Raw genomic sequence first — 22,415 nt, 5'->3', positions numbered from 1 at the left:
TTTAAGGTGTTTGGAGTGCAAAAATATGAATAAAAGGTGCTCTAGCTAGAGGAAGAGGGGTTGGATGCGTCGCATCAAATCTAGAAAAAAATCAGATTTCGTGCACCCTTAGCAGTGAAGTCGGCCCATAGCATCCGCCTTAGCATCCGCACCTGGGCAAAGCTGAGATGGAGGAACAAAGGGTGGATGAGAAGCATCCACCCTAGCATGCAAAGCTGAGAAGTGGAGGACGAGGTGGATGCGACGCATCCACCCTAGCATCAATCCCTGAAGCTGATTTGGATTAGAAATAGGAGAACTTTGGCCCACGACTTTTGTACGCAATATATAAGCCAAAAACGCCTCTTTTAGGTCATCTAACATATTGGGAAGGGGGAAAAAGCCACGACAAAGCTGTGGAGGCCGGAATTTATCAAGTTTCATCTTTCTCCTTCTTTTATTAATTTTTATGCACTCTTGTGAATTTTTTGATGATTGCATGAACATGAGTGGCTAAGAACCCTATTATTCTAGGGTCATGGGTATACGTGAATGTTGACGTTTGAAGTTTAATTTGACAAAGTTGATTTTATCATATTGGGGTGTTTATTTAATTTTGTTTTTAATTAATTTGCTGAGTAGCTAATAGTGAATTACTATCTACGAATCTAGAGTTGAACTCGAAAGTGAGAATTCTAGATTGCATATAGAATTAAATAAAGCAAGTTCTTAAACTCGGGCATCGGTGAATGGATTCTCAATTAGGATAGAAATATACCTAATTGTCTTGCTCGGATGAAATACAGGAAGTGTAAATGCATTCTTGTTAATCTTAATTCCATAGACATATAGGCATTAAGTTAGCTTGAATAGGCGAGTAAGAACTCGACAGATTCTTATGAGTAATATCAACCCTGCCAATCAACAATCCAGATAAATCAATTAGTTATTTTAAGCTAAGAATGCAATATGATTGTTAGATAACTCGTGACCCTGGAATATTATCTCCTATTGATTGTTATTCGAAATCATTTAAGTGTTGTGGTTGATCATTAGTATTTCATTACTTGATAGTTTTTAGGTAGTAAATTAGAAAATTATCTATTTTGTGAGAAATCGCTTGGATCGATAAGTTATTTGAGTTTGAGTTAATCAAAAGTTAATCATAAGTCTTCGTGGGAATGATACTCTACTCATTACTATATTACTTGACGACCACGTATACTTGCGTTAGTGTGTTTGGTCACAACAACGGTCCCGGAGGGTCCGTAATGAAATATGGGACCTGAGCATATGCCCGGAATCGAATTCGAAAGTCCCTAGCTCGAGTTATGAATTTTTGATAAAAATTAAAGGTCTGAAAATCTAATGTCTTTAAGAATTGATTGATGTTTGGCATTGTTAGTAACGGGTTCATATTTTAGTTTCGGAGCCCGGTACAGGTTTATTATAATATTTAAGACTTGTCTGTAAAATTTGGTGAGAAACGGAGTTGGTTTGATATGATTCGGACATCTAGTTGAGAAAATAGAAATTTTAAAGCTTTCTTGAAAATTTCATTGGATTTGGTACTAAATTCGTAGTTCTAGGTGTTATTTTGGCAATTTGATCGTTCGAGCAAATTCGTATGAGGTTTATAGACTTCTGTGCATGTTTGGTTTGGAGCCCCGAGGGCTCGGGTGCGTTTCGGATAGGCTACGGGATGTTTTGGACTTAGAAAATCTGGTATTTTGCTGCAGCAAGTGTTCTGCTATGTCCTTCTTCGCGTTCGCGAAGCTACTCTCGCGAACGCGAAGGGTAAGCTGGTCAGGCTGAACTTTTACTCTTCGCGAACGCGAAGGTCTGGTCGCGAATGTGAAGTGATGGGGGATTTACCCTTCGTGAACGCGACCGGCTCATCGCAAACGTGAAGCATTTGGGACCTAGGGGAGGGTCGGTCTTTCCTTCATCGCAAACGCGAGAAAGGTCTCGCGAACGCGAAGGCCAGGGGAGAGTAGCCTTTGCGAATATGAAGGAGGGCTCACGAATGAGAAGACTTGGCAATTCTTCTCTTCGCTAACGCGACAATGCCCTCGTGAATGCAATGAACACTGTCTCCCAGCTCTTAAAACAGTCCCAAAATGGGACTTAAGACATTTCTTCAACTTTTCAAAAACCAAACAGGCTAAAGGCAATTTTCAAGTTACATTTTCTTCCCCAAAGTGTTGGTAAGTAATTCTAAGCCATTTTCTTTCAATTACCCATTACATTTCATGAATTATTAACCTAAAATCTAGAGTTTTCATGGTAGAATTATGGGCTTTGGGTAGAAACTAGGAATTTCGGAAATATGGGGATTTAGACCTCAAATTGAGGTCGGATTCCAAAACCAATTATATATCCGGGCTCGGGGGTGAATGGGTAAATGGATTTTGGTTCGAACCTCGAGTTTTGACCAAGCGGGCCCGGGGTCGATTTTTGACTTTTTGGAGGAAAATTTGGGTAATCTAAATTTATGCAATGTAATTGATTCCTTTAGCAATATTTGATATTATTGAGTCATTTTTGAATAGATACGAGTGGTTTGGAGGCGGATTCTAGAGGAAAAGCTGTGATTGAGTATTGAGTGGCCTTCAGAGCGAGGTAAGTTTCGTGGTTAATCCTGACTTGAGGGAATTAGGAACCTCAGATTATTTGCTATGTGAAATTCATGTGAGCGGCGTATATGTGAGGTGACGAGTACTTATGCGCCGCCAATTTACCTATTTTCCCTGTTTCTCCCGTTTTTTCTTATATTGTCTCTTTCCCATGCCTAATTGCTATAGGTTTAGTCTAATGTCATAAAATTAATTATTCTTATCATGCTTACGGATCTTCTGGTGATAATTGAGTATTTATTTCGAAGTTGAGATTGATATTGTGGAATCAAATATTGAAATAAGGCTTGTACTTGTTATTCTATCTCCCTATTGTTATTTATTTATTGCATTATGGTAAGGGAGAGTGTTAAAGCACGAAGGGTGATGCTGTGCCATATTGTGAGTGTTAATGCACGAAGGGTGATGTCGTGCCATATTGTGAGTGTTAATGCACGAAGGGTGATGCTGTGCCATATTGTGAGTGTTAATGCACGAAGGGTGATGTCGTGCCATATTATGAGTGTTAATGCACGAAGAGTGATGTCGTGCCGTATTGTGAGTGTTAAAGCACGAAGGGTGATGTCGTTCCATGATATGAGAGTTAATGCATGAAGGGTGATGTCGTGCCGTTTCTATTGATTTTATGGTGAGGTTCAGAGTAAAAGCATGAAGGGTGATGCCGTGCAATTTGTTTTCCTTTACTGTATTCGATGTTCCTGTTGATTCATAGTACATTGGTTGTTTCATTCATTATTCTGTTGTAGTTCTTAATATCATATTTCCCTCAGCATGTTCCCCCTCCCGATATTACCTGTCTAGCTTTTCATTGTTGTTACTTGTATATACACAGTTAAATTGTACAGGTTGATTTGTAGGTGCCTTGTCTTAGCCTCATCATTACTTCGTCGAGGTTAGGCTCGACACTTACCAGTACATTGGGTCGGTTGTACTAATACTGCACTCTGCACTTTCTGTGCAGATTTTGGTACCGGCTTGGGTTGATCGAGATTTTAGCTGTTGGACCGCTATCTGGAGACTCAAGGTAGATCTGTCGGCGTTCACAGACCTTGAAGTCCCCGTCTATCTTTTCTGTTTTACTATTTCTTTCATTCAAATATTTGTATTTTTTCAAACTATTACTTGTAGTGAATTCTAGAATGCTCGTGAATTGTGACTCCAGATCCGGGTAGTAGTAGTTAATATAATTTTGATATTATTCCGCACTCATAATATTTTATCTTAGCTAATTGTTGTTATTTACTGAATGGAATAAGGATTGGTTTAATGATTCTTTAACGTTGGCTTGCCTAGAAAGTGAAATGTTAGGCGCCATCACGGTCCCGACGGTGGAAATTCTGGGTCGTGACATGTTGGTATTCAAAGCACTAGGTTTCCTAGGTCTCACGACTCACGAGCAAGCTTAGTAGAGTCTGGAGGATCAGTACAGAGACATATGTGCTTATCTTCTAGAGGCTATGCAGTTTAGGAACAAATTTCGCTTCTATTCTTCTATGGCGTGCGATTTTGTTTTCTCAATACTGATTGAACTCTTCTACTCTTATTCCTTCACAGATGGCGAGAACACGTACCGCTTTCTCAGCTGAGCAGCAGCCAGATCCCCAGTGGCAACTCCTACGCGGGGCAGAGGTCGAGGCCGAGGTCGTGCCAGAGGCCGAGGTAAGGGCATGGTTTAGCCCAGAGCCCGAGTAGTAGCCCTAGCAGTGGAGACTCAGATAGAGCTTGACGAGGTGGTTCTAGCCCAGACTGTTCCTGCCGGACCAGCTCAGGTTCCGAAGGGTTCATTGCCACCCCTGTACTTTAGGACGCTTTGGTTTATTTGGTGGGCCATATGGAGAGTGTGGCCCAGACTGGCACATTTCCCATGGCACCAGCCATCTCTCAGACTGGAGGAGAGGCCCAGACTCCTACTACTCCCGCTCCGGAGCAGATAGATCCCCAGTATCAGACTCCAGCAGCTCATCCAGTCGGAGTAGATTAGCCGGTTGTTGCACCACAGACCGGTGATGGGTTAGCTATGTCTTCTGAGGCTTTGTGGAGATTGGAGAGGTTTACCAAGCTCTTCCCAGTTCACTTCAGTGGTGCTCCTTCAGAGGATCCCCAGGAGTATCTTGACAGTTGTCACGAGGTTCTACGGAACACGGGTATAATGGAGACCAATGGGGTCGATTTTGCTGCATTTCAGATGACTGGTTCCACCAAGAAATGGTAGAGAGATTATTTGTTGACAGACCAGCTGGGTCGCCTGCTCTTACTTGGAACCAGTTCTCTCAGCTCTTCCTAGATAAGTTTATGTCTATCACATTGAGAGAGGAGCGTCACCGTCAGTCTGAGCGTCTCCAGTAGGGCAGTATGACTATTACTCAGTATGAGACCCGTTTTGTGGATGAGGCCCGTCATTCTATTCTTCTGCTTCCCACCGAGAGAGAGAGAGAGGGTGAGGAGGTTTATTGACGGACTTGCTCAGCCTATCAGATTGCAGATGGCTAAGGATACTGGGAGTGAGATTTCTTTTCAAGCGGCTGCTAATGTCGCCAGACGAGTTGAGATAGTTCTTGTTCAGGGAGGTTAGGGGTCTGACAAGAGACCTCATCATTCCGGTGAGTTCAGCGGTGCCTCATCTAGAGGTAGGGGTACTTTTGGTAGAGGCCATCCTCCCAGGCCGTTTCATTCAGCACTACAGGCATCCCACGGTGCCTCAGGTGGTCGTGGTACTCATATGCCTTATTCCGACCAGCTAGCCTACAGTGCACCACCAGCTCCTATTAGCGCACCTCCGCTCCAGAGTTATCAGGGTGGTTACTCAGGTTGACAGGGTCAGTTTCAGAGTCAGCAGTCACAGCAGTCGAGGCCATATTATACTTGTGGTGATCCGAGGCACATTGCTAGATTTTGCCCTCGGACATCGGGCAGCTCACAGCAATAGGGTTCTCGTGCCATGGTTCCGGCACCACCTGCTCAGCCAGCCAGAGGTAGGGGTCAGGCAACTAGAGGTAGAGGCCAGACCGTTAGAGGTGGAGGTCAGGGCGTTAGAGGTGGAGACCAGCCAGTTAGAGGTCATCCCAGGGACGTAGTTCAAGGTGGTGGGGCCCAGCCCCGGTGTTATGCCTTTTCAGCCAGGCCTGAGGCTGAGTCATCTGACGCTGTTATCACAGGCACTGTTTTAGTTTGCAGTAGAGATGCTTCAGTTCTATTTGATCCGGGATCTACTTACTCCTATGTGTCATCCTACTTTGCTTCCTATTTGGTTGTGCCCCGTGATTCTTTGAGTGCTCCTATGTATGTGTCTACACCAGTTGGAGATGCTATTGTTGTAGATTGTGTTTATCGTTCGCGTGTGGTCATCATTGGGAGTCTTGAGACTCGTGTAGATCTTCTACTTCTTGATATGGTTGATTTTGATGTCATTCTGGGTATGGATTGGTTGTCACCTTATCATGCTATATTAGATTGTCACACTAAGACGGTGACCTTAGCTTTGTTGGGGTTGCCTCGATTAGAGTGGAGAGGGACTCCTGGCCATTCTACCAGAAGGGTTATCTCTTATGTGAAGGCTCGTCATATGGTCGAGAAGGGGTGTTTGGCTTATTTTGCTTATGGCCGCGATTCTAGTGCAGAGGTTCCTTCCATGGATTCAATGGCGGTTGTTTGTGAGTTTCCAGAGGTGTTTCCTGCAAATCTGTCGGGGAACAGTTGGAAGTTATATTTTTTTCCCCAAAGTGTTGGTAAGTAATTCTAAGCCATTTTCTTTCAATTACCCATTACATTTCATAAATTATCAACCCAAAATCTAGAGTTTTCATGGTAGAATTATGGGTTTTGGGTAGAAAACTAGGGATTTCGGAAATATGGGGATTTAGACCTCAAATTGAGGTCGGATTCCAAAACCAATTATATATCCGGGCTCAGGGGTGAATGGATAAATGGATTTTGGTCCGAACCTCGGGTTTTGACCAAGCGGGCTCGGGGTCGATTTTTGACTTTTTGGAGGAAAATTTGGAAACTCTAAATTTATGCAATGTAATTGATTCCTTTAGCAATATTTGATATTATTGAGTCATTTTTTAATAGATACGAGTGGTTTGGGGATGCTAGAGGAAAAGCTGTGATTGAGTATTGAGTGGCCTTCGGAGCGAGGTAAGTGTCGTGGTTAACCCTGACTTGAGGAAATTAGAAACCTCAGATTATTTGCTATGTGAAATTCATGTGAGAGGCATATATGTGAGGTGACGAGTACTTATGCGCCGCCAATTTACCTGTTTTCCCTGTTTCTCCTGTTTTGCTTATATTGTCTCTTTCCCATGCCTAATTGCTACATGTTTAGTCTAATATCGTTAAACTAATCGTTCTTATCATGCTTACAGATCTTCTGGTGATAATTGAGTATATTTTTCGAAGTTGAGATTGATATTGTGGAATCAAATGATGAAATAAGGCTTGTACTTGTTATTCTATCTCCGTGTTGTTATTTATTTATTGCATTATGGTAAGAGAGAGTGTTAAAGCACGAAGGGTGATGCCGTGCCATATTGTGAGTATTAATGTACGATGGGTGATGTCGTGCCATATTGTGAGTATTAATGCACGAAGGGTGATGCAGTGTCATATTATGAGTGTTAATGCATGAAGGGTGATGTCGTGACGTATTGTGAGTGTTTAAGCACGAAGGGTAATGTCGTGCCATGATATGAGAGTTAATGCACGAAGGGTGATGCCGTGTCATTTCTATTGATTTTATGGTGAGGTTGAGAGTAAAAGCACGAAGGGTGATGACGTGCAATTTGTTTTCCTTTACTGTATTCGTTGTTCCTATTGATTCATAGTACATTGGTTGTTTTAGTTATTATTCTACTGTAGTTCTTTATGTCGTATTTCCCTGAGCATGTTCCCCCTCCCGATATTACCTGTCTAGCTTTTCATTGTTGTTACTTGTATATACACTGTTAAATTGTACAGGTTGATTTGTAGGTGCCTTGTCTTAGCCTCATCACTACTTCGTCGAGGTTAGGCTCGACACTTACCAGTACATGGGTCGGTTGTACTGATACTGCACTCTATACTTTCTTTGCAGATTTTGGTACCGGCTCGGGTTGATCGAGATTTTAGTTGTTGGACCGCTATCTGGAGACTCAAGATAGATCTGTCGGTGTTCACAGACCTTGAAGTCCACGTCTATCTTTTTTGTTTTACTGTTTCTTTCATTCAAACAGTTGTATTTCTACCAGACTATTAGTTGTAGTGAATTCTAGAATGCTCGAGAATTGTGACTCCAGATCCGGGTAGTAGTAGTTAATAAAATTTTGATTTTATTCCGCACTCACTATATTTCATCTTAGCTAATTGTTGTTATTTACTGAATGGAATAAGGATTAGTTTAATGATTCTCTAACATTGGCTTGCCTAGCAAGTGAAATGTTATGCGCCGTCACGGTCCCGACGGTGGGAATTCCGGGTCGTGATAAGTTGGTATCAAAACACTAGGTTGCCTAGATCTCACGATTCACGAGCAAGCTTAGTAGAGTCTGGAGGATCGGTACGGAGACGTATGTGCTTATCTTCCAAAGGCTATGAAGTTTAGGAACAAATTTCACTTCTACTCTTCTCTGTCGTGCGATTTTGTTTTCTCAATATTGATTGAACTCTTCTACTCTTATTCCCTCGCAGATGGCGAGAACACGTACCACTTCCTCAGCTGAGTAGCAGCCAGAGCCCCCAGTGGCAGCTCCTACGTGGGGAAGAGGCCGAGGTAGGGGCAGGGCTCAGCCTAGAGCCAGAGTAGAAGCCCCAGCAGTGGAGCCTCAGATATAGCTTGACGAGGGGGTTCCAGCCCAGACTGTTCCTGCTAGACCAGCTCAGGTTCCAGAGGGGTTCATTGCCACCTTAGTACTTCAAGATGCTTTGGTCCGTTTGGTGGGCCTTATGGAGAGTGTGGCCTAGACTGGCGCATTTCCCATGGCACCAGCAGTCTCTCAGGTTGGAGGAAGGGCCCAGAATCCCAATAATTCCGCTCCGAAGCAGATAGCTCCCCAGTATCAGGCTCCAGCAGCTCATCCAGTCAGAGTAGTTCAGCTGGTTGTTGCGCCACATACCGATGATGGGATAGCTATGTTTTCTGAGGCTTTGAGGAGATTGGACAGGTTTACCAAGCTCTTCCCAGTTTACTTCAGTAGTGATCCTTCAGAGGATCCCTAGGAGTATCTTGATAGCTGTCACGAGGTTCTACGGAACACGGGTATAATGGAGACCAATGGGGTCGATTTTTCTGCATTTCAGATGACTGGTTCTGCCAAGAAATGGTGGATAGATTATTTGTTGACCAGACCAGCTGGGTCGCCCGCTCTTACTTGGGACCAGTTCTCTCAGCTCTTCCTAGAGAAGTTTATGTCTATCATATTGAGAGAGGAGCGTCGCCGTCAGTTCAAGCGTCTCCAGCAGGGCAGTATAACTGTTACTCAGTATGAAACCCGTTTTGTGGATTTGGCCCGTCATGCTAGTCTTCTGCTTCCCACCGAGAGAGAGAGAGGGTGGGGAGGTTAATTGACGGACTTGCTCAGCCTATGATATTGTAGATGGCTAAGGATACTGGGAGTGAGATTTCTTTTCATGCGGCTGCTAATGTCACTTGACGAGTCGAGATGGTTCTTGCTCAGGGAGGTTAGGGGTTTGACAAGAGACCTCGTCATTCCGGTGAGTTCAGCAGTGCCTCATCTAGAGGTAGGGGTACTTTTGGTAGAAGCCACCCTCCCAGGCCGTTTCATTCATCACTCCAGGCATCCCACGGTGCCTTAGGTGGTCGTAGTCCTCATATGACTTATTCCGACCAGCTAGCCTATAGTGCACCACCAGCTTATATTAGTGCACCTCAACTCCAGAGTAATCAGGGTGGTTACTCAGGTCGACAGGGTCAGTTTCAGGGTCATTAGTCACAGCAGTCGAGGTCATGTTATACTTGTTGTGATTCGAGGCACATTGCTAGATTTTGCCCTCGGACATCGGGAAGCTCACAGCATCAGAGTTCTCGTGCCATGGTTCTGGCACTACCTGCTCAGCCAGTTAGAGGCCATCCCAGGGACGTAGTTCAGGGTGGTGGGGCCCAGCCTTGGTGTTATGCTTTCCCAACCAGGCCTGAGGCTGAGTCATCTGACGCTGTTCTCACGAGTACTATTTCAGTTTGCAGTAGAGATGCTTCAGTTCTATTTGATCCGGGATCTACTTACTCCTATGTGTCATCCTACTTTGCTTCCTATTTGGTTGTGCCACGTGATTCTTTGAGTGCTCTTGCGTATGTGTCTACACCAGTTGGAGATGCTATTGTTGTAGATCGTGTTTATCGTTCGTATGTGATCATCATTGGGAGTCTTGAGACTCGTGTATATCTTCTACTTCTCGATATAGTTGATTTTGATGTCATTCTAGGTATGGATTGGCTATCACCTTATCATGCTATATTAGATTGTCACGCCAAGACGGTGACCTTAGCCTTGCCGAGGTTGCCTCGATTAGAGTGGAGAGGGACTCCTGGCCATTCTACCAGCAGGGTTATCGCTTACGTGAAGGCTCGGCATATGGTCGAGAAGGGGTGTTTAGCTTATTTGTCTTATGTCCGCGATTCTAGTGTAGAGGTTCCTTCTATGGATTCAGTGCCGGTTGTTTGTGAGTTTTCAGAGGTGTTTCCTGCAGATCTGTTGGGGATGCCACCCGACAGGGATATTGATTTCTTCATTGATTTGACTCCGGTCACTCAGCCCATTTCCATTCCGTCATACCGCATGGCCCCGCTAGAGTTGAAAGAAATGAAGGAACAGTTGCAAGATTTGTTTTATAAGGGCTTCATTAGACCTAGTGTCTCGCTTTGGGGTGTAACTGTGTTGTTTGTGAAGAAGAAGGATGGATCAATAAGGATGTGTATAGATTATCGGCAGTTGAACAAAGTCACCATCAAGAACAAGTACCCATTGCCAAGGATTGATGATTTATTTGATCAGCTTCAGGGTGCCCAGGTGTTTTCAAATATTGATTTGAGATCTGGCTACCATCAGTTGAGGATTAGGGCATCTGATGTCCCTAAAATAGTTTTTCGGACTCATTACAGGCATTATGAGTTTCTAGTGATGTCGTTTGGGCTGACAAATGCCCCAGCAGCATTTATGGATTTGATGAACCGGGTGTTCAAGCCTTACTTGGATTCCTTGGTGATTGTATTTATTGATGATATTTTGATCTACTCCCTCAGCTGGGAGGAGCATGAGCTGCACCTTCGAATTATTCTTCAGACTCTGAAAGACAGCCAGTTATATGCAAAGTTCTCAAAATGCGAGTTTTTGTTGAGTTCAGTTGCCTTCTTGGGTCACGTTGTATCAACAAAGGGTATTCAGGTGGATCCTAAGAAGATTGAGGCAGTCCAGAACTTAGCCATGGGCGTCGATCGGCTCGGTCGATTATCATGAAAGTACGGTTCGGTTTATCGGTTTTCGATTTTGTAATATTAATAACCAAACCAAACCAAAGTATTTACGGTTCGGTGCAGTTTTTTCAAGGTTTGGTTCGGTTATTTCCGATTTAGTTTTTCGGTTATTAACGGTATTTTTATATCCGATGTAGACTACGGATCTTTAATTATAGCAAATTCTTTCACTGTTTCTACTTGGCAGCCTGGCACTCTCGAAACATAGGCAAAAGACTACAGCAAGGATGGAGTCAATTGTTTTTAAAAAAAAAATTAAACAACACTAAAGCGACATTTTTTTGCCTCTGTTTTTGGCTTTTTGTTGTTGTTCTTAACGTGATAAACAACATCAATAGCTACAAGAGTTGAAATTGTACCATTATTAATTACCTGAATGCAAATCAACATGGATTATTAAATAAGTCCACACTAGCTTAGTAGCTTTCTGCAAGTTGAAAAGCATGTGCACTTGCATATCCATTCCAGCAAATGCAAACGTATGTATCATCATGTTAAAAGGTATTTATTGAATGAGACAAGCCATATTTTTTCATAGGGATCTCTTTTGCAACTTCCCAACTCAAAGAAACCAGTAGGAGGAGCGATGAGGGAAAATTGAAAAGGAACTCAGAAGAAGGTAACCATTAACCTGAGGATGAGCAACTAATGGAGGAAGAAAGCGTCACGGGCGTCGGCATAGTTGCAGTCGCACAGAGGAGGAACCGAGGAAGGAAGTCAGGACTGAGGAGTGAGGACTCTCAAGAACAAGAACCCTAATTAGAAACAATTTCTAATTTCAGATTGGTTAGGTACTGGTATATTGGGTAAATTGGGCTTGGGTAAATATTAGATTTCAAATGGGTAAATTGGGCTTCAGAATTCAGATGGGTATTGGCCTATTGGGTTTCAGTCTTTCAGATGAGTTAAGTATGTATTTGCCTATTGGGTTAGGTACTCATACGGTCATACCCAAACTTTTGGTTTTTCGATTTAACCGAAAATCGAAATACCAAAATTGTTAACCGCATCGAATACTAAAATTTAATAATTTATAAACCGCACACCGACCGAATAACAGATTAAACCGACACCGAAAAATCAAAATTTATGATTCGGCCGGTATTATGCCCACCCCTACCAGAACTGGCCTAGACCCACATCACCTACAGAGATCCGTAGTTTCTTGGGTTTGGCGGGCTACTACCGTCGATTCATGGAAGGGTTTTCATCCATAGCATCCCCGTTGACCAGGCTGACCCAGAAGGATGCCCCGTTCAGGTAGTCAGACGAGTGTGAGGCGAGCTTTCAGAAGCTCAAGATAGCTTTGACTACAGCACCGGTATTGGTGTTACCCTCAGGTTCAGGATCTTATACAGTATATTGTGACGCATCTCGTATTGGTCTGGGTGCGGTATTGATGCAGGGTGGCAAGTTTATTGCATATGCTTCACGGCAGTTGAAGGTTCACCTGAAAAATTACCATGTTCATGATCTAGAGCTGGCAGCCATTGTTCACGTGCTGAAGATTTGGAGGCACTATCTTTACGGCATGCCATGTGAGGTATTCACGGATCATCGGAGCATGAAGTATTTGTTCAAGTAGAAGGAGCTCAATTTGAGGCAGGGGGTGGTTAGAATTATTGAAAGATTATGATATCACCATCTTGTATTATCCCGGTAAGGCCAATGTGGTGGTCGACGCCTTGAGTAGAAAGTCAGCTAGTATGGGTAGCCTTGTGTATATTCCAATTGGTGAAAGATCGCTTGCATTGGATGTTCAGGCCTTGGCCAATCAGTTCGTGAGATTGGATATTTCTGAGCCCAGTCATGTTCTAGCTTGTACAATTGCTCGGTCTTCTTTGTTTGAGCTCATCACAGATCGGCAGTATGACGATCTTCATTTTCTTGTCCTTAGAGACACAGTGCGACACGGTGGTGCCAAGCAGGTTACTAATGGAGATGATGGAGTTTTGAGGATGCAGGGTCGTATTTGTGTGCCTAATGTGGATGGACTTTGTGAGTTGATTCTTGAGGAGGCCCACAGTTTCAGGTATTCTATTCATCCAGGTGTCGACAAAATGTACCAGGATTTGCGGCAGCATTATTGGTGGAGGAGAATGAAGAAAGACATAGTTGCTTATGTAGCTCGGTGTCTAAATTGCCAGCAAGTAAAGTGTGAGCATCAGAGACTTGGTGGTTTACTTCAGAGGTTAGAGATCCCTGAGTGGAAATAGGAGCGTACCACTATGGACTTTGTTGTTGGACTCCCACGGACTTAGAGGAAGTTCGATGTTGTTTGGGTCATTGTGGATAGGTTGACTAAGTCAGCGCACTTCATTCCTGTTATAGTTTCATATTCTTCAGAGTGGTTGGCCGCAATTTATATCCGCGATATCGTCCGTCTTCACGGTGTGCCCATGTCTATCATATCTGACCGAGGCACGCAGTTCGCCTCGCACTTCTGGAAGGCAGTACAACGTGAGTTGGGCACGCGGGTTGAGTTGAGTACAGTTTTTCATCCTCAGACGGACGGACAGTCTGAGCGCACTATTCAGATCTTGGAGGATATGCTCCGCGCATGTGTTATAGACTTCGAAGGATCGTGGGATCAGTTCTTGCCCCTTGCAGAGTTCGCCTACAACAGCAGCTACCAGTCGAGCATTCAGATGGCTCCCTATAAGGCACTATATGGTAGACGGTATCGATCACTGGTCGGATGGTTTGAGCTGGGGGAGGCTCGGTAGTTGGGCACATACTTAGTACAGGATTCCTTGGATAAGGTCAAGATTATTCAGGACCGACTTCGCACAGCTCAGTCCAGGCAGAAGAGTTATGCCGAGCACAGAGTTCGTGATGTTGCATTCATGGTCAGAGAGAGAGTTGCTTCGGGTATCACCCATGAAGGGTGTAATGAGGTTCGGAAAGAAGGGCAAGTTGAGCCCTAGGTATATCGGACCTTTTAAGATTCTAAAGAGAGTGGGAGAGGTGGCTTACAGGCTTGCGTTACCACCTAGTTTATCATCAGTTCATCCGGTGTTCTATGTATCCATGCTTCGAAAGTATCACGGCGATCCATCCCATGTGTTAAATTTCAGCTCTGTCCAGTTGTACAAGGATTTGACTTCTAAGGTGGAGCCAGTGACTATTCTAGCCTGGCAAGTTCACCAATTGAGATCAAAGACTTACCCTTCAGTTCGAGTGCACTAGAGAGGTCAACCTATTGAGACAGCTACTTGGGAGTCCGCATCCAATATGCGGAGTAGATATCCCCACCTTTTCACAGGTCTGAGTCCAATTGAGACAGGTACTTTTCTATGTCTGTTCGAGGACGAACGGTTGTTGTAGAGGTGGAGAATGTGATGACCCAAAAGGTCATCTTATATTTTAGAACTCGATTTTGCACTCTTAAGCCTTAAAAATCTCATTTTCACTCTCCTCGATTTGCGTGCACAGTCCGAGCGTGTTTTCGGAAAGCTTTTATGTTGAAAATTGATAAAAAAAATAAGAATTTTTGCCTTAAAAGTTGATTCTAGTTGACTTCGGTCAATATTTTTGGTAAACAGGCCCGGATCAGTGTTTTGACGATCCTGATGGGTCCGTAATGAAATATGGGACCAGGGCGTATGCCCGAAATCGAATTCGGAGGTCCCTAACTCAGGTTATGAATTTTTTATGAAAATTAAAGGTCTGAAAATCTAATGTCTGTAAGAATTGATTGATATTTGGCATTGTTAGTACCGGGTCTGTATTTTGGTTTCGGAACCCGATACATGTTTTTTATAATATTTAAGACTTGTCTGTGAAGTTTGGTGAGAAACGGAGTTGGTCTGACATGATTCGGACGTCCAGTTGAGAAAATAGAAATTTTAAAGCTTTCTTGAAAATTTCATTGGATTTGGTGCTAAATTTGTAGTTCTAGGTGTTATTTTGGCGAATTGATCGCACGAGCAAGTTCGTATGAGGTTTTTAGACTTGTGTGCATGTTTGGTTTGGAGCCCCGAGGGCTCGGGTGAGTTTCGGATAGGCTACGGGATGTTTTGGACTTAGAAAATCTGGTATTTTGCTGCAGCAGGTGTTCTGCTATGTTCTTCTTCGCGTTCGCGAAGCAACTCTTCCGAACGCGAAGGGTAAGCTGGCCAGGATGAACTTTTACTCTTCGCGAAAGCGAAGTTCTGGTCACGAACGCGAAGTGATGGGGGATTTACCCTTCACGAACGCGACCGGCTTATCGCGAACGTGAAGCATTTGGCACCTGGAGGAGGATCGGTCATTCCTTCATCGCGAACACGAGCATGGTCTCACGAACGCAAAGGTTAGGGGGAGTAGCCTTCACGAACGCGAAGGAGGGCTCGTGAACGCCCAGGCTTGGCAATTCTGCTCTTCTCGAATGCGACAGTACCCTCGCGAACACGTTGAACACTGTCGCCCAGCTCTTAAAACAGTCCCAAAACGGGACTAAAGCCATTTCTTCAATTTTTCAAAAACCAAACGGGCTAGAGGCGATTTTCAAGTTACATTTTCTTCCCCAAAGTGATGGTAAGTGATTCTAATCCATTTTCTTTCAATTACCCATTACATTTCATGAATTATCCATTTTCTTTCAATTACCCATTACATTTCATGAATTATCAACCTAAAATCTAGAGTTTTCATGGTAGAATTAGGGGTTTTGGGTAGAAACTAGGGATTTCGGAAATATGGGTATTTAGACCTCAAATTGAGGTCGGATTCCAAAACCAATTATATATCCGGGCTCGGGAGTGAATGAGTAAATGGATTTTGGTCCGAACCTCGGGTTTTGACCAAGCGGGCTCGGGGTCAATTTTTTACTTTTTGGAGGAAAATTTGGGAAATCTAAATTTATGCAATGTAATTGATTCCTTTATCAATATTTGATATTATTGAGTTGTGTTTGAATAGATACGAGTGGTTTGGAGGTGGATTCTAGAGGAAAAGTTGTGATTGAGTATTGAGTGGCCTTCGGAGCGAGGTAAGTATCGTGGTTAACCCTGACTTGAGGGAATTAGAAGCCTCAAATTATTTGCTATGTGAAATTCATGTGAGCGGCGTATATGTGAGGTGACGGGTACTTATGCGCCGCCAATTTACCTGTTTTCCCTATTTCTCCCATTTTTCTTATATTGTCTCTTTCCCATGCCTAATTGCTACAGGTTGAGTCTAATGTCGGTCTTATCATGCTTACGGATCTTCTGGTGATAATTGAGTATTTATTTTGAAGTTGAGATTGATATTGTGGAATCAAATGTTGAAGTAAGGCTCGTACTTGTTATTCTATCTCCCTGTTGTTATTTATTCATTGCATTATGGTAAGGGAGAGTGTTAATACACGAAGGGTGATGTCGTACCATATTGTGAGTGTTAATGCATGAAGGGTGATGTCGTGCCATATTGTGAGTGTTAATGCACGAAGGGTGATGTCGTTCCATATTGTGAGTGTTAATGCACGAAGGGTGATGTCGTGCCATATTGTGAGTGTTAACGCATGAAGGGTGATGTCGTGCCATATTGTGAGTGTTAAAGCATGAAGGGTGATGCCGTGCCATGATATGAGAGTTAATGCATGAAGGGTGATGCTGTGCCATTTATATTGATTTTATGGTGAGGTTGAGAGTAAAAGCACGAAGGGTGATGTCGTGCAATTTGTTTTCCTTTATTGTATTCGCTATTCCTGTTGATTCATAGTACATTGGTTGTTTTAGTCATTATTCTGTTGTAGTTCTTTATCTCGTATTTCCCTCAGCATGTTCCCCATCCCGATATTACCTGTCTAGCTTTTCATTGTTGTTACTTATATATACACTGTTACATTGTACAGGTTGATTTGTAGGTGCATTGTCTTAGTCTCGTCACTACTTCGTCGAGATTAGGCTCGACACTTACCAGTACATGGGGTCAGTTGTACTGATACTGCACTCTACACTTTCTGTACAAATTTTGGTACCAGCTAGGGTTGATCGAGATTTTAGCTGTTGGACCGCTATCCGGAGACTCAAGGTAGATCTGTCGGCGTTCACAGACCTTGAAGTCCCCGTCTATCTTTTCTGTTTTACTATTTCTTTCATTCAAATAATTGTATTTCTTCCATACTATTACTTGTAGTGATTTCTAGAATGCTCGCGAATTGTGACTCCAGATCCGGGTGATAGTAGTTAATAAAATTTTGATATTATTCCGCACTCACTATATTCCATCTTAGCTAATTGTTGTTATTTACTGAATGGAATAAAGATTGGTTTAATGATTCTCTAACATTGGCTTGCCTAGCAAGTGAAATGTTATGCGTTATCACGGTCCCGACGGCGGGAATTTCGGGCCGTGACAGATATTTTCGATGTTTGGGGCATTGCCTTCATGGGCCCTTTTGTGAGCTCTTGTGGAAACACTTACATCTTGGTTGCGGTGGATTATGTGTTCAAATGGGTTGAGGTCGTCGCTTTACCCGACAATGAAGCGAGAAGTGTAGTGCCTTTCTTGAAGAAGAATATTTTCACAAGCATTGGTACTCCACGTGCAATCATAAACGATGGGCGGTCACACTTTTGCAACAAAGATTTTGACACTTTACTTTGCAAGTATGGTGTTTCTCATAAGGTCACGACTCCCCATCACCCACAAGCTAATGGGCAAGTGGAAGTCTCCAATCGGGAGATAAAAAGTATCTCGTCTAAAATGGTGAATGTTAATCGGACGGATTAGTCCAAGAAGCTTGAGGATGTGTTATGGGCTTATTGAACGGCTTACAAAACACATATCGGAGTGTCTCCATACTGGTGGAACTAGAGCACAAGGTGATGTGGGCTCTAAAGAAGTTGAATCTTGATTTGGATGTAGCCGCTAACTTGAGGGCTGCACATTTGAATGAATTGGATGAGTTCTGGCACCATGCATATGCGAGTTCATCCTTGTACAAAGAAAAAATAAAATATCTTCATGATAAATATATTTGGGACAAAGAGTTCAAGGTGAGCGATCTTGTATTGTTGTTTAACTCAAGGTTGAGAATGTTTTCCGGGAAGCTAAAATCCAAGTGGAGTGGTCCATTTGAAATTGTTGGTGTGACAACTTTTGGTGCATTATACTTGAAGAACAAGAACGATGAAGTATTTTGAGTCAATGGTAACCGGGTGAAGCACTACTTGGTCAAGGTTGGAGATAGCCACATGGCGGCGGTCATTTACTTCACTTAACGAAGCTTTTACATTGCCTCATACCGTGACGTTAAATCAGGCGCTTCTTGGGAGGCAATCCATGTCCTTTTCCTTTTTCTCTTGTAGTTACGTGTTATTTGTGTTCTATCTTGATTTGAAGTGTGCTACTGGATTGAGTGTAACTTGCAAGAAGGGTGAACATAAAAATGGCTAAGTGTTCAATGATTCGCGGGCTGCACTTTATTTGTGTGGACCGCACAATTCTTTATGCCACAGCAGGAGGACATTCGCGGCCGCACATTTCACATGAGAACCGCACAATTGGAAGATTACAAAAATGTAAAAATGTGAAGTCTATGAAGTTAAAAGTCTGTCAGTGCTAAGCAAATATGTGGCCACAAGATGAATTGTGCGGCCGCACTAAAAAATGTGTGGACCGAACATGAGGTTCAGATTGGGCAGGCCCAGGTGCAAGAGTGCGGACCGCACATGAAAATCTGCGGTCGCACTCGACCTCTTTTCCCTTTTAGGATTCTTAGTATAAATAGAAATTTTGAGTTTATTTTACACTTTTTACTCTCCTCACAATCACTGTTACCCTACAAGTTTACTGAGAGGTTTTCACTATTCCCACATACACCTACCTATGCTTACACACCCAGTGCACTCACTCTATCTGGTATGCTTCATTTCATGTTAAATTTTTGTGTTATTTTAATTTTTGAAATTTTAGTTTCTTTTTAAGCCATAGGTTATTAGAGTTCATCCATGTGTCTATGTGGGGTAGATCTGAACTGGGTAGTTGATAATACATGCTATAATGGGTTGGGTAAATGAGATTTCATGTTTATACCATGTTGCCATGTCGATTTTTATAAGTAATTGCAAAATCTAAGTAGAAAAAGAATGCATGTGCGTAATTTTTGAAATATGCGGTCGCACTTTAATTTGTGCAGTCCGCAGATTTGATATATTGGGCAACCTGGTGAAGCAAGTGCTTCTGCGGCCGCACTTTAATTGTGCAGACCGTATAAATCTTAGAGAGGCCGCACTCAAAAATGTGCGTACTGCAGATTTATTCTGCGAGCGCAAAACAGCCACCGGATTTTCTTCAGAGAAGGGCTTCTGAGCCTCTAATGTTTATTGACAGAAGTGTTGCAGCATTTGTAAATTGTGCAGTCCGCACTTCCCGTCCGCGGCCGCACATCAAAAATTTGCAAACCGCAGACCCTAGTTTCAGCAGCATGTTGTTTTTTTTCATAATCTCACTACGTCCACAATGTTCTCCCTTGCCTACATAAGTCTTGAATGTGTTGAATGATGACTTACAACTAACAATCTTCTTTGCTTTGATACAAACAATGGTCTGATCAAGCAGTCGCGGTGAAACTACAAAAGGAAGAGGTGAATCTTCTAGGAGTCGAGGTAGAGGTACCTTGCCCCTTATACACCCCAAAACCATCAGGAAGAAGGCCACATCAGGCAGAGAGAGAGGTGCAGACCTCTCCGTGTCTAGTTCCTATGTACCATCTAGGGAAGCTTCAAAGGGCAACTTAGCCTTTATTAAGGAGGAGCATACAACCATAGAGTCTAGGCCACATGGGCGATTCCAGCTTATGGATGAGGCCTCTTCATCTCGCACACTTCCGAGGGGTTGGAAAGTGCTAGCCAGACCTCTGAGCCACCAAGTGCCCCAGACACATATGCACAGACTGTACAGGATATCCCCGATGATGGTAGAGGAGGAGATGGTACATCTATGGGTGTGGAGATATCAAAGAAAAAGGAGATATGTGAGGATAGGTTTGTTAGCTTGGCTGCCTTCACTGACTTACATATTTGGTGGCTGGTGAGATCCTTGACACTTTAGCGTCAGTTTCTTTTGAAGGATTTTGATAAATACAATCTGACGGTGTTGAGGCAGTTTAGAGCAAAGAAGGGTTAGATGTGGTTTACTGAGAAAGTTGAGGATGCCAAGGAGTACCTCGTCCGAGATTTCTACGCAAATGATTCTCACATCAAGAAGGGAACGAAGGTAACTAAAGTACGCAACCTCAAGGTGAGGTTTGATCAGCGCATACAAAACGCGTACTTAGGGTTTGAGGACTTGGAGCCAAATAAGTATCTAGAGAAGTGTGCAATGAAAGAAGAAGTCCGACCTTGGCTAGCAGAGATCTTAGCACCACCGGGGCCGCCACCACCACCATGGATCACTGCTGGGGTTCCCATTTACCGGAGCATGTTGAGCTTTGAGGCGAAGGGATAGCAGACCTTTTTTTATAGCAGACTTGATTCGTTCCAGAATGAGACTCATCTGTCTCTTCCTTGTGACTTCTATCATAGCCGGGTACCCAATTAATGTGGGTGCTGTGATGTCGACCAATATTTCATTGGTAGAACAATAGACCAACACAGCTTACCCTTATCCCAATACTATCACAGACTACCTCACTGATGCAAAGGTAGAGCCGAGATCATATAATACCAAGGTCAAGCCGAAGAAGCCATTTTACTGGTATCTTTGATGGATGCGACCAACCCAAAGAAGAGAGCTCAGCCTTCTACCACCACAGGCCAGTCTGATAAGCCGACAGTTATAGTTACCAAGACAGACGACATTCCATCTACCTGCTACAACTCTGAGGTTGGTGCCCATGCCTACAGCTCCATTATCTGCTCTGTGAGTCTCCTCGACATTGGCGAGTCTCAACAGTTGTATACAGACAGCTACTTCAAAGTTATCTGACATATCCAGTACTGTTGCAGTCATCTACACAGGCACCACATGCCCCCTCTGATCTTAATGAGAAGTTGAAGAAGATTCTAGACAACCAGAAAATGATCATGGACACTCATGTACATCACGGTTGGTTATTGAGAAGTTGGCAAAAGAAGTGATGAATATGAGGAAGTCTCAAGCAAGCAAGATATCGGTTGACAAGCTCGGGATGGAGGTGACCAGACTTGTGGCGGCTGAGCATCTACCTTTTGATATGTTACTTGACCCAGACCAGTCCATCCCAGATCCATCTGCACTATCTGCACCGGTTGCACCAGCTGGCCAGTCATAAGAGCCATACCTTGTTGTCGACACTGCTGAGGCAGTGCATGCGATATTTGCCACTCCCGCCATGACCAGATATGATGATGATGAGATACAGTTGGCTGACCCAATGGGCGATGATATTACTGGGACACTGAGATGTCCTAAGATGTTTAGGGAGTTTCTTCGCCCTCTCTCTTTTCACTCTTATTTTGGTAAGCATTTGGGACAATTCTTACTTTTATTCGGGGAGGTGGAGTTTATTTGATTTGACATTGACACATTTTGGATACATTTGGACTGTAATAATTGGATGATTTTGTTCCTTTTCTTATTTGTAGTTTATCTATCTTTAGTATTTATTGTTCATTAGCTTCTTCGTTTTTTCACTTTAGTTCTTGTTTTGTTAGTAGATTATTTTTTATGTTTCATAAATAAAAAGCCTTTGGTTTTCTTAATGCCATGATTCTTTCCAAAGGTAGTTTTTGTGTGAACCGGGTGACTCGTCCCAACGATGGATGGCGTGACAACCTTTTTACGGAAATGAGTCTATTTTTGGTATCTATGTAATAATAGTAGTAGTAGCAATGAATAAAAGGCCTAATCAAGTCATTCTTGAAAAAGAGTTATTCATGCTTCATTTGGTACCAACACACTTAACTACGTGCTTATGGTTTGAAACAAGGTTTTTGAAAGAAAATAGCTCTAGTTAGTGACTTTGAGACTCTTGAGTTGACTTTGGTAATCATCGAGTGATTTATTGGACCATAGTGATCTTTAACTTGATTGTGGTTGTTGTAGGCTCTCGACTCTATCCTCTTTTACGGTCTAGTTGTATGAGGGGTGAGGTGATTTGTTGCTAGTCCAAGTATCCGTGCAAATGGTCTAGAACTTGCCCCGAATGTACTTCAAGGCGAAATCCTAAGTTCTGCTTAGGTTGGAAAATGATTGTAGGCTTTCCTTGTCCCGTTTGAACTTTCTATTGCCAACCAATGTCGTTATCCCTAGTCAATCCCCTTTGAGATTCTAGCCTTTCCCATTTGATAACCATGTTATAAGCCTTTACCCGTTTTGTCGTGATCCTCTCTTGCCACCCAGACCTTCCTTAACACTCTTGTGAAATAAGTGGGTTAAGGCATAAG

General features: G+C 43.1%; 1 protein-coding gene across 1 annotated transcript; it reads left to right on the top strand.

The window, feature by feature from the left end:
* Positions 1-17,801: 17,801 nt before the first annotated feature.
* On the top strand, positions 17,802-18,191 carry LOC138910187 (uncharacterized). Its single transcript, XM_070201409.1, has one exon. The coding sequence runs from the start codon at positions 17,802-17,804 to the stop codon at positions 18,189-18,191; it is 390 nt and encodes a 129-aa protein (XP_070057510.1).
* Positions 18,192-22,415: the final 4,224 nt, after the last annotated feature.

This window comes from Nicotiana tomentosiformis, chromosome 4 (assembly GCF_000390325.3).
Source record: "Nicotiana tomentosiformis chromosome 4, ASM39032v3, whole genome shotgun sequence".
NCBI classification, from domain to species: domain Eukaryota; kingdom Viridiplantae; phylum Streptophyta; class Magnoliopsida; order Solanales; family Solanaceae; genus Nicotiana; species Nicotiana tomentosiformis.
The sequence above is the reverse complement of the archived record's forward strand: the minus strand, read 5'-3'. Positions and strand labels throughout refer to the sequence as shown.